Source organism: Sinocyclocheilus anshuiensis, unplaced genomic scaffold (genome assembly GCF_001515605.1).
Source record: "Sinocyclocheilus anshuiensis isolate Anshui unplaced genomic scaffold, SAMN03320099.WGS_v1.1 scaffold72, whole genome shotgun sequence".
Lineage (NCBI taxonomy): Eukaryota > Metazoa > Chordata > Actinopteri > Cypriniformes > Cyprinidae > Sinocyclocheilus > Sinocyclocheilus anshuiensis.
In genome coordinates this window covers 1,267,414-1,280,907 of record NW_015554073.1, presented here as the reverse complement: position 1 = coordinate 1,280,907, position 13,494 = coordinate 1,267,414, and the positions used below count along the sequence as shown (strand labels likewise).

Sequence of the window (13,494 nt, the reverse complement as noted above, 5' to 3'; positions counted from 1 at the left end):
TAATATCGCTTATCGCAATTATTTCTGGGGCAATATATCGCACAACAAAAAGTTGTTATCGTGACAGGCCTACCCCTCCCTTGCCTCACAGTGCAAATGCCTGCTTTCCTCTTTTACATCACCTACACACACACACGAGTCCGGTGAGAGAGAACAAAACCAATAGTTGTGGAACTCCAAGGCTAGTTTATTCACTTAAACATCGGATGAAGTGATTATTTTCTCTTTAATACAAATGATGGCAATATATTTTTTTATAAGTCCGCTATGTTAGCAATAATAACATTACCTGCTTGATGGACAGGGTTGCCAGGTTTCACAAAACAAAACCCGCCCAATTGCTACTCAAAACTAGCCCAAACTAACCGCGTTTCGAGGGGGTCCCCTGGTAAAATTCGCATTCCAGGGGCTAAATATTACGTTATTGGGGTTGCTTCAACCCGCGGACATGAAAAACAACCCTCGTCAACAGTGATAAAGAAGCCCAATTCCACGGGAAAACCGCGGACTTGGCAACACTGTGATTGATAGTAATGTCTACCATGGACACGAGCACTGTCTGCTCTTGAGAAATTTTATGTTCATTGTCCCCCCCCCCCACAACTGTTAGACGACATTTTCGCCCCTGCAGAGATGCTCATTCAGGACTCCAAGGGTTCTCAGACTGAAGTACCATACAATTTATTGTTCATTTGTTAGTTTGAGAAGCACTTGAATTAAAATTAGGTCAAATGGGTCAATTTTGTGTATGAAGGTTTGAGAAACACAACAAGGACAATGTCATCCAGTAATCACAATAATATTTATTTTACATGTTTAAAAATATAAATGATATTATAATATTATTGTTTAAATTTAAACTCTGTGCTCACCAAGGCTGCATTTATTAGATTAAAATACAGTAAAAACCATAATATTATGAAATATTGTTACAATGACTGTTTTCCATTTTAATATATTTTAAAATATAATGTATTGTGTTGTCAAAGCTATAATGATTCACCATCTTACTATATGATATTGGTCATTATCATAATTTGTGTTCGAACATTATTAATGCTAATTGTCATCACACAGACACAGTCCATATGTTTTACCACTTAAGCACGGCTCCATGTTTAAACTGTATGCTTCGCTCTGGTGTGGGGTATCACTTCACTCAGTCCCAGGTTTGAATCCAACCACTGCCAACTGAAATCTTCTGCAGACCATCATGGGTTAGTCTTACGCTGTACATAATGGAAACTCTTTTTTGCTGCTTTCTAATGCATGAGTGTGGGTTTCAGATTTAAAGACATTTCTGATCTGAACTGTCCCAGCAAACACCCGAGCACAGCTGCAAAGTGTAAAGAGAGCCGTTCTGCTGAGGTGATGTCTGAGATTGTGTGTCTGAGAAGGTTGATACCAAAAAACATGTTTTAAATGTTACTGTTAGTAGTGCTGGGTGGATTACTAAATAGTAGTCTGTTACTGATTACCGATTAAAACTGTAGTTAGTAACATAATTTAGGTTACTCATTTTAGGTAATGTATTCTAATACTTTTTAGATTACTTTTTTATATAAATTGTTTTAATCTTACCATTAAACATACCACATTGTTATAAAAAAAAAGCAAAGAGAAAGAAAATATATTCATTTTTTATATTAACATCATAAAATGCATTAAACATTACATTACACCAGGGTTTCCCAAACTATGCTTAATGTAAAAACTGCAGTGGGTTTGTGAGTGGATAAACATGTAATAATTAAAGGGGTCATATGATGCGATTTAAATTTTTCGACTAAATCTGGTAAAATGTTACACATCGCTCTCTACATTGTTGCAAAATACATTAAAAGGGTCATATGATGTGATTTAAATTTTTCCTTTCTCTTTGAAGTGATTCAAGCTCTTGGTGCATAAAGAAGATCTGTAAAGTTGCAAAGACTACATTCTCAAAGAGAATCCAAAGAGATATTCTTTATAAAAGTTAAGAGTCAACCACGCCTACCTAAAATGCTCACTCTAGCCCACCGGCCTCCGCTCACTCAAGCCTGCCGTGTGTGACACTGTGTTTCGTTGTGAAAGCGAAACGACTTTGTTTGGCCAAAAGAGGACACGACTAGAAATAAGCAGAATCATATGACCCCTTTCATTAAATCATAAAAATGTCAAATAAAAATAATTTAAACACTTGAACATTAAAAATAGAAATATTTCATTTGTTTACCTGCATGTCAATGTGACCATTAACCGATATCAGAGAACTGAAACATGTGAATCTGTTGTTTAAGGAGTTTGACTGACAAAATATTTGGGAATCACTGCATCAATAATTTATGAATAATTTATGGCCATTGTGTGAAAATATGTAATCATGTAATACGTAAAATAGTAACTATAATCTGATTATGAACATTTTAAAATGCAATATACTCTAATTCCAAGTACTTAATATTTGGAATCTGATTATGTAATCCTACTACATGTAATCAGTTACTACCCAACCCTGATTGTAAGTGTTGTTAGATATAAAAACAATCAGTGAAGGCCTTATGCCTTAAACAGTGTAAAGAGCCCTTGAGGTAAAAGGACCTTTAACATCTTTATTGCCCACAACAAATAGCAATAAAAAAACACAGCAATACTTTCCTAACCCCTGTTTGTCACTGCATTGAAAAGGCAAATTAATTGTTTTTTTTTTAAGTTTTATTATAATATACTTTTTATATAATATACTTTTTATATTATTTACGTTTTTATTGTATTTATTGTTTATTTTAGTATTATTTTGTACAATTATAGTGTTTATTAATATCTTGAATTAGCTATTATTTTTATATTTTCAGTTTTCATTCAGTTTTAAATTGCTTAGTTGCTTGAATTTAGTTTTAATTAAAAAATAACAGCACCGATTCAAGGTGTCATATATCAACACAAAGATTTTTCTCTTGTGTCAAATCTCACATTGTTTCATGGATTCATAGTGTCCAGTGTTTTGTCAATGTGATAAAGTCTTAAAGTGTCATGTGCATTAGTTATAAGTGTCTGTCTGTTTCTATGTTTGTGTCTCTGTTTAATGTGTTGTTGCCAGTGTTGGGGGTAACGCATTACAAGTAACGCAAGTTACGTAATCAGATTACTTTAAGTAACTCTTAAAGTAACGCATTACTTTTTAATTTAGAAGGAAATATCGGATTTACTTTTTTAAATAAGTAACTCCAGTTACTTTTTTTCTCCATGTGTTGACTGACAGCTCTTGTGCAGAGGCGTTGTGTGCGCTATGTGAACGTGATGCTTACTGTAGTTCTAGACTAAATATGAACAAAAACAAATTCAGTATTCCTCAAAATTAATAAAAACAGTCAAATGCAAACTCAGAATATTATACAAATCTGCAATAATTAAATGTTAAATAAGACAAATATAATTTATGTATTTAATCCCATTTTATTAACCAATTTCTTTGCTACTGACTTTCGATGATCCAATTCAACCATACTAAGCAAAAATGACACATTTGTGTTTCATTTTTGTTATTGCTTAATAGTGTTGAACTTTCTTCTCCTGCGTCATATTCTTCATGCAATTTGTTTGAGCTGCGCCCTCTACTGTACAGACGTGAATGTACATTTCCTTCAGCCTGAGGCTAATTCATTTCGCTTTTGTTGTAAAAGGGCTTTTACATTTGCAAAAGAATAACTTTTTTATATTAAAAACAAACAAGTAAGCCCAGTGCAGATTTAAAAAGTAAAGCAAAAGTAACGTAATGCATTACTTTCCATAAAACGTAACTAAGTAAAGTAATTAGTTACTTTTTTAGGGAGTAAAGCAAAATTGCAATGCAAATTACAAAAGTAACTTTCTCCAACACTGGTTGTTGCATGTGTGTATTGTCTATCATTAAATGTGTTTTGTTTCTGCAGGTGGAGAGCGGAATTGTGGAGTACATGAGCTTATCTGCATCAGAAAAGGTAAGCGGCCAGTTTAAACATAAAATGGCTGCCACCTGTCCTGTACTGCTGCTTTGAACCCAGACATGGCACATTTATGCTGGTCTGGATGGTTTGTTTTTTTTTTTTTTGCTTTCCATACTGAAAGAGACCGTTTTGATCTCTGTTCATGCCTGTCCATGTCTGTCTGTCTTCTTAAATGTATTTGTAACTATGTTGATGTGTCATTATTTGACCTTCTGTGCACTTTCCTTGTTGTGTCTGTTATATTGAGCTTTCATATTTCAGTGTTTACCATCAGCCTTTTTGTTGTCTAAGTGTGTATGTTGTCAAACCTAACTTTTTGTCCAATATCCTCTCAGAAATATTGTCATGGTTTGATCAATTCTTTAATTATCCCTGTGAAAAGGAAGAAAGGTTGCAAACCGTGTGTGAATTAATGTGTTTAAAGTGTGTATAAAAATAAAGACTATGTGTATGAGAAATATTTTTATTGCGCACAAGAGAGAAACTAGATGTACTGAAGGCTTTCAGTGGATGAGACATTAAACATTTTGTTGGATAGTGCTGCTGTTTCTGAGTTCCTCGGGTTTGTCCAGCTGTCTGTCTTGTTTGTTATCGGCTGGCTTGCGTGTTTAGTGAGAGCTCAGTCTCGGCAGATTTAACATCATTAGTGAGGATCTGCGGCCCCAGTGTAATAAAGTTTCATGGTCCAGGTGGACCGGATGAGCACTGGGTCTCTGCAGAGCTGAACCCATCAGTACTGATGACCCTATTTAGACATGATTTAGTTTTTTTGGTCCAAGCCTAAATGACACTCGAGACCACATCTGTGTTGACTGTGAATATTTAGATTTTTTTTTTTATTAACATAATTGCATCATATCACAGTTGAGCTGTCCAAGAATACTTTCAGAAGACAAGTTATTCACCACCTGTGTGTGTATAGTGTGTTTGTGTTAGTTTGTACACTCCTCAGGCAACATCTGTCCACTGTCAGTCAAAGTCATAGGTGTTTGTTGACAGGACGTTCCTGCTGTGGCTAATGCTAGTTTCCTGACAGGTTATAGCTGAGATGAGTGTTATGGAGTGACTCACTAAAGTTGAGATGCTACAAGCTTAAGTACTGTACATGTATTTTTGGTGAGACAGTAGTTTAGTTGTTTTAGAGTAGCTTTTCCAGTAACAAGTTACTTTTCCAAGCAGTATAGCATAACAAATTGCTCTATTAATGTTTTCAACGCAGCTTTACAACCATGTGAATTTCAATTAATTATCAGATATGTCCTATAATGTCCTCCTTCTAATTATATGAAGCTTTGGGAAGTCTGATTCATTCTGGTGAATCAGATCTTTTAAATGTTATTGGATTATTATTTGCCATGATATACGGTATAATCATTTTTATTACAATCATTTTACAAAATGAGATATATTACATTGTATTCCGCATAATTATATCTAGCTGTCATTTCATATACAAATGGTGCTGTATCTAATTTTAATGGTGGTGTTTAGGGTATATTGATCTGTTTATATTACTTTGATTTCTTAAACTGTGCATGGTATATCGCTATATCCAATTATCCTGTGTGTAAAAAAAAAAAAGAGTATTAAATTACCTCAAACTGCTTTTTTATAGCTAGTTAGCTGCAGTTTATTAGTAGCTTAACATGAACTGCACAGGGATAAAGAAGGAGAGAGACAGAAATATGACAGTTTGGCATAATGAGAATGACAGAAAGCAGCATGAGAGAAGAAAAAGAGGAACAGCTCTGCAGAAACTACACACTAGTGCTGTTTTATAATGAAAACACTTTGTTTAAACAGACCAATGTTAAATCCTGCTGGCTTGATGATATTTTAATGTCCTTCAAAAGCGTAGCTATTTATGAGGCCTATAAAATCTGGTAATGGAGGTGCTGCCTGCTCCCTCTCTATTCAAGTATGACTAGACATTATGTGTGTGTTTGCAGCATCATTTAGCAGACATATATGGTTGTGTTTCAGATTACGTTGCAGTATATCTCTCTGAGTGTACAGGGCACTCTTGTCTATGTTTTTGTGTGTGTGTGTGTGTGTGTGTGTGTGTGTGTGTGTGTGTGTCTGTGTGTGTGAGGGTGTTATGACTGAGAGCGTGTGTGTGGGCCTCTGAGAGCACTTATGGTCTGTTGTTATGTGGGAGTTACAACAGTGTGCAATGTTTCTTGTGAGTGTTTTTGTGTCTGTAGTATTTTGTAATTCAGAGGTGGCTAAGCATCCTGACATGCTTTTACCTGTTTCTATGACAACAGAACCAGCCAACAGTATCTAAGAAGAAGGCAATTTCTAGCTATGATACTAATTTACCATAAAAAGATGTGCAAAGATGGTTATTTGAATCATTGCTATACACAAACTATCTCTGACCTGTCACATTAAAGAAGAAGTGTAAGTATGCATTGTTTAGAACAGATTTATTTGAGGTAGACTTATTTATGTTAGATGTGGTCACTCTGGATTTGTGTTTAGGGTGTTTTAAGGGCAAGATGTAGTGTAGTTTGAGTTTCTCTCCTCCTTGGCCTGCTTTCTTTGGTTTGAATGGCTCAGCAGTGTCTTTACTCCAGATGCACCTGTTCTGTCCAGCTGTACTTTTCTCTGGCCCAGATTCTGTCCTGGCTCAGGTGATTTTCTGTCTGATGACCTGGATTTACATCAGAAATGCAGTTCTGCATTGTGCAATATGTGTGCAGACTCCTAACATAGACTCAAGGGGTTTTCTCTGTTTCACAGACATCAGAAGCTTTCTTTCTTTCGCCCAATTTAACTTTTTTTCAGCCCCATTGATTTGCAGTTTCCTCTGACTTAGAAGGATACTGTATGATATTGTAGCTAGATTTATGTAGTCACAATCATTTTTATTGGTCTAATAAAAGAGCATTAAATAATATTGTTACTGTTATGTGCAGTTTTTAAATAGTTTTGAATAGTTCACCCAAAAATATAAATTATGCTATTACTGACACTATCATGTAAACGTGTTTTTAAAAGAAATTTAAAAACATTAGAATGTTTTTAAAAAAAACTAACTGAGCAAGGATGCATTAAATTGATCAGTGAAATTTATAATGTTACAATTTACAATAAAGACATTTATGCCAAATCAGCATATTAGAATGATTTCTGAAGGATCATGTGACACTGAAGACTAAAAATCAAATTCTGGGTACACACCACAAGATAATCGGGCTGATTTTGGGCCGATTTCTCCCCTTCTGACAATCCTAGGTAATGTCCCGATTATCTTGGTGGTTCTAAAGATGATCTTATGATCTTAACATGTTGAATATTTACGATCAGAAATCCTGATGTGTGGGGGGAACACCGCGGCACACCACACACTATAGGAGCAAAATGGTTAAATCTAGGATTTTTTGTCGTCGTGTTTGTGGTCTCTCCCATTTTGAAGATCTTATAAGATTTTAAAAATCTTTTAGTGTGTACCCAGCATAACCAACTCCAAATTTTTGAATGGTATTGTACATATTCTTTGCATTTATTTACTGTTTATTCAAAATTGATTCACAATTTTTCAAGTCTCCGTTCATTGTAATTTCATGGAAAACAGCAGCCAGCTTAACATTAAGAATGCTTCATTTTTTTGGTCCACAGCAGAAAAGAAGTCATTCAGTTTCAGAATGCCATTTTATTATTATGTCTTTCAATTCAAAAACACATTTAATACAATTATACAAGTGAATTTTACCTTTGAAAACATAATATTTTTTACCAATAGTTATTCCTCATTTTTCCTTTTCCTTTCTCTTCAGTTTACTTTTTTCCCCCTTTTGTGGTAATACCCACCACCAACACATAAAAATAAATAAATAAATAAAAGTTAACAATTACAAACATAAACACTTTTACAAAAATAGGGACAGAAAATTTAAAGAAAAGGAAAATACAAAACACGGTCACATATTCATGTCAAAACTCTTATGACATCTAATTTCTAGTAAGTAATTCAAACAATATTTTTAAATATATTGAATAAATTAAGAGAGAGGGAGGGTTATGTAAATGATTAATTAATATAATGTTTTATTTTATAGTACATACTTTGATTTTAGCGGTGCCCATATGCTTTCAAAATGTTTACTATTACTTTTGATTTCATATGTTATCCTTTCCATAGAGTGTACTTTAGAAACTAAGTCTAACCAATCACTTATAGCTGGGGATTCTTGCCTTCTCCAAAATTTTGTTATTGCTTTAAAAGCTGTAATTCTCAATATTCTAAATAAATATGACTCATCTTTACTAAGTAGCATAGGTCCTATACCCAAAACTATATTTAGTATCTTTATTATATTTGATTTCTTAAAAATGTCTTCTATTGCATAAATTACTTCTGTCCAGAATTTTTTTATTATTTTAGAAGTATAAAATATATGAGTTTAATGAGCTTTAACCACAACTTTTCCAACATCCTGAAAACAAATTATTATTTTTGGAAGATACTTCTGGTGTTATAAAATTTAGCATACTAATTTTCCAAGCATATTCTTGCCAATATGGAGATTGTGTAGTCTTTAGATTTTCTTTTAAACATTGTTTCCAATCTTCTGTTATTTTATTGTTTAATTCAATTTCCCATTTTGTCTTAATATTATATAAACCCCTATCCTTCATTTCTTTGAATGTACTTTTTATTTGTCCTATCAAGTTATCTAGTATATTGATTTTACTAACTTTAATCATAAAACGCAACAGAGGGTGAATATCATCTAAAGTTTTTATTTTAATCTCATCCTTTAGATAACTTCTTATTTGAAGATATTTGTAAAATAATTTCCTAGACAATACATATTTTTTCTCTATGTCCTCAAATGTCTCCATCTCATTATCTCCGTAAATTTGATCAAATCTTTTATGTCCTTTGCTAGCCCAAACGTTAAATACATCATCAAAAGTATTTGGTTTAAAATCTGGGTCTCTTGCTATTTCTCTTAAACAAACCATCTCCTGATCACTAATTTTCATGACTTTGCAAATTCTTCTCCAACATTTAAAAGTTTCACCTATACAATAATAACTGGTTTTTAACTTTTTCTTTCTGCCACAAAATATTAATGTACTAATTGCATCAAATGACCCAGTTTACATATCTTTCCACTTTGATATATTATCCGCTTGACATTTTATTTTCAGGTGAACGGTTCCTTTAAAACTGTGCAGGTTTAAAAAACCTACTGTAAATGTTCCCTCTTTGAGCACTGAACGTACCGAACGCTGTCTGTTTCTCCTGTCACCTCCCCTCTGTGTGTGGAGACTGACAGGAAGAACTCTGAGTACAGTGGATTATTTGTCCTGTTATTGATGTCTGTGACTCAGGCCTCTTTGACTAAATTGGCATCTGACTGCAGGACTTTTGTGACTATTGAATTTTTTTCCCATCTGCAAGATGGTTAAATGTACCTTAAAGTGAGCTAAGTATACTAAGTATATTTAAAATCGAACATGAAAGAACAGAAACCAGAAATAATTATAAATGACAGAACAGAAAGAGGAAACATGAGGGGGAAGAGGAGGCAAGTGGGTTATGAGGGAAATGTTTTCGTTGAATTGATCAGGAAACACAGGCTGTAAATCAATTAGCATTACTAAAAATAGCAGATGGAGGGGGAGAGCTGTTTTATAAGTGTTTGTTTGACCAGAATCACCTCAAACGCTCAAAGACTGTATTAACTCTCTCATTGCCTACATTCAGAAACAGGCATAGAAATTAATGAAGTGTCTTTTTGCGTAGCAGTTGCTGTATATTTTAGGATGTTTATCAGCCTTGTATCTGTTGTAAATCTGTGAGTCATACACCAGTGCTAAAGTATATAATAATTTATCCTGTTGTTATTGTTCTCTTATGCTATTGATGTCTTACCGCAGTTTGTAATTGTTTAGATGCAGTAGGGATGTTAGTGTCTTTGTTGTCAGGAAGCACTGTGGCAAACATCAAGGAAAATTAGATTTCAAATTTCCATCGGCCCACTACATTACTGTCGCATGCACACAAATGTGTTGTGCACATGACTATAGGCTAAACAAACAACAGACACCAGGTGCATTATACCTAACAGGTATTCTTTTCAAAGTTTGCTGTTTTCTCAAGAATTTAGCTAATTATGTTACTTTAATAATGTCTGTCTCTTCACAGTGTCCACCAAGATAAAAGAGTGTCATCATTTGCATTTGGCCATTGTTTGTCCTGTATTGTGATGTCCTCCCGCATGCTAAAAACAGCAGCAGCTAGCTAGATTACGCAGTTAACTGGCTAAACAGGATCAGTGACAGCAGGAACTCTGTTGCCATGGTTAAGAGCTGCTGTTATGTAACAAAGATCATTCCGTGGAACATTCTTTTATTTTGTTTTTTTCACACTCTGGAATGGAGCATTATGGATTCTGTCCATTCCGGCAAAGTAGTGACCCTGACATAATAACTTTTGACCTCATCTTACCCTGATTGGCCTTTGGCAACATTACAAATTTCATTCTTATCATCAATACTGTAAATCTGTAGTATGATTTATTGGTCATTTTTTAACTCTTAGAGTTACCCCTGACTTTACAGCCATAATTATATTTTGTATGGTTTCTACCAGTGACACATTTGTAGCTCATTGTAACTTTTAACCAGCACCCTAGAGATAACATAGATTTTAGTTTTAGAATTCCAATGAAAAAAAGCACAGAGTGATATTCTAGATAGCCGTAATAGAGTGATTTTTAAAGTGATTTAAAATAGAAGGATTTCTCTTTTTAATATTTAACTCTTCCTGTCAGACCCTGTGGGACAGAGAGGTTGATGGGACAGAATCACATTGCATAATTTGTGTGAATAATTCACACTTACTCTTGCAGAATGGGTGTATGTGTGGAACTTTAGAGTCAAATTCACACTCACAGAAAGCTGTGATTCAGTTCAGTGCAGAAATCATCGCTGGTACGTTTATTTCTTCCCTAAGTGGGAAACCAACCATCTGGAACTGGGTCATTTCCCTCTGTCATCCTGAAATATGTGGCCACATAGAGCAGGACTAGCAGATAGTCTTGCAGTTACATTCTATCATCTCTGTGGTTTTTGATGAGTGAAGGAAGGTGATCAGGTTAAACCCTTTGCACCCACTGTGAACATTTCATCTTTGCTCTGTTTCTGTATGGCTGGTCTCTTTCTCTCAGTAATGTCTAGACTCTAGACTAATGCCTTTCTCTTTATTTTTAAGTGCTGCTCACTTGATTCACTGATACTAGATCAAGCAGAAATCTGCTTTGAAAGACAAAGTACTGAATATGAATAGGTTCTCACTGTCACACAAAACATGGATTTCAAAATTTGAATTTCCAGAACTGGACATTTAAAGGGGTCCTATTACGCTTTTTCACTTTTTCAACTTTAGTTAGTCTGTAATGTTGCTGTTTGAGCATAAAAAAAGATCTGCAAATTTACAAAGTTCAAAGTCCACTTCAAAAGGAGATATTTTATTTAACAGAAATCACTTTTCAAAAACTACAACCAACGACTCGTTTGAAGCTGGCAGGCGGCTATGGTAAGGGGCGTGACATTTTTCGACCAGGCGCCAAGTGGTGCCAATCACAACACACACTGGCCCAGCTAACCAATCACAGCACATTTCGTATTTCAGAAGGCGGGCCTTCATTTGATACAGGAACTATTCGAGCCGTTCATGCCAGACTGGGGAGAGAGGTGTTGTAATAATGTAAAATATGTGAAAAATAATGTGTTTTTCGAACAACCTAGTATGAAAGCCTGTTCTAGTACACCCCCAAAACAAAATCAAGACTTTGTAAAAGAGCATAATAGGACCCCTTTAAGGAAAGTAAAAAGTAATGGAAACCCTATTTGGTTTGAATCCAAATTTGAATGCTGATCCTCAACTAGTAATCCCAACTGACTGGAAAGATCATGAAAAAGTCACTGAAATTCTTCTATCTCATTCCATCTCATTTTCAATGTACCTTATTGGAGTAATAAATAAATCTCTCTCTTTCTCTCCACAGTGTCTCCTGAGGCTCTGGGGTTCCTGTCTGGCATTGGTGTGTTCATCTTTCTTGTGATTGTACTCTTTCTTTACCTCAATAACAAACTATCCCTTGAGAGTGCCAACCAACTGTCCAGCCTTGACCAGTACAGAAAGAGCACAGAGCCAGCAGGTTTGTTGCTGTTTTTTGCAATTGTGTGTGTATAATATACAGTGTGCATAATATACAGTACACTGACCCCTATATTTGGACACTTAAGCCATATTTATCATTTATAATATATAATGAATTATATACACTACTGTTCAAACATGTGGGGACAGTAATTAAAAAAATATCAAGGATTATTTTTTTTTGCTCTAAAGCGACAGGAAATATATTTATGATGCTATTTATAATGTTAAATAGGCCTATTTCTATTTCAAATAAATGCTGTTTTTTTTTCAACTTTCAGCATAAGAGACTTCTTTCAAAAACATGAAAAAAGTCCTACCACCCCCAAAATTGTTAACTGTAGTGTATATTGAACTTGACCTGCTACGACACCTGTGTAAATTTGAGGGAAACTAAACATTTGTTTTCAGCTGGTTACAGTGTTTTGTGTACAGATATTTTTAATGTGACCTAAGTATCTAGAAGTGTACAAAATAAATATTAGGGTCACTGTAAAAGAAGGTTCAGGAAGTTTTTGTTTTGTAACTGCAGATATTATTAGTTAGGAGTATTGTGTTTTTCCCTGAATTGGATGAGGTTTAGTAGTAATGATGAAGAGAAACAGAAATGCCGGATGTACAGTATGGACAGTGTTGGGGAGTAACTAGTTACATGTAACGGCGTTACGTAATTTAATTACAAAATAAATGTAACTGTAATCAGTTACAGTTACTAAGAAAAAATGTGTAATTAAATTACAGTTACTTATGAAAATGTTAACGATTACAAAGGGGATTACATTTGAATATTTACACACATCCACATACAGATTTAATTGATTTCTTTTCCAAATTGCACTGACTACTCTGAGACATAATTTCCGCGATGCGGAAAACACAGACTGGTTCGTAGAATCCAGTCATAAAAACGGAATTCCTATAGCCTAACGCGGAGGGAATATGCCACATTTTGGACGAATAAATCAAAAGTAGGTCAGTACACTTGAATCAAAACGCGATATGGACTAGTGTCTGTGAATATTAAGCCGCAAAAAGACAAATGAATCCTGCACGTTCTGCTTGTCTCTGTGGAAATCAGGCGCGGACTGGCCATCAGCAGCCGATTTGGCCGCTGCTTTTTTTATATATATGATTATTAGCGATTATTTCCGAATTCGCCATTCGATAATCTCTAATAAATCATGAATCGGTTAGACATGACTGGCAATGCTTCGGCTCGCGCGTGCGCTCCGCCAAACGGTTTGGATCAGAGTAATCAATGCGAGAGAGAGAATGGAGTGGACTGTGGAAGCGCACAGGTAGAGCAGAGAAGCTAAACTACTGTTCAGGGTTTCAAGTGCAGGTCAG

At 34.7% G+C, this 13,494-nt stretch overlaps 1 protein-coding gene across 1 annotated transcript in view; it reads left to right on the top strand.

Annotated features, from left to right (window-relative positions):
- The window catches only part of LOC107668771 (synaptotagmin-14-like), a 60,744-nt gene that overhangs the window by 14,734 nt on the left and 32,516 nt on the right, over positions 1-13,494 (top strand). The window contains exons 3-4 of the mRNA XM_016460752.1: positions 3,912-3,959; positions 11,993-12,145. Coding sequence (XP_016316238.1) covers positions 3,912-3,959; positions 11,993-12,145 — 201 coding nt within the window. The remainder of the gene's footprint in view (positions 1-3,911; positions 3,960-11,992; positions 12,146-13,494) is intronic.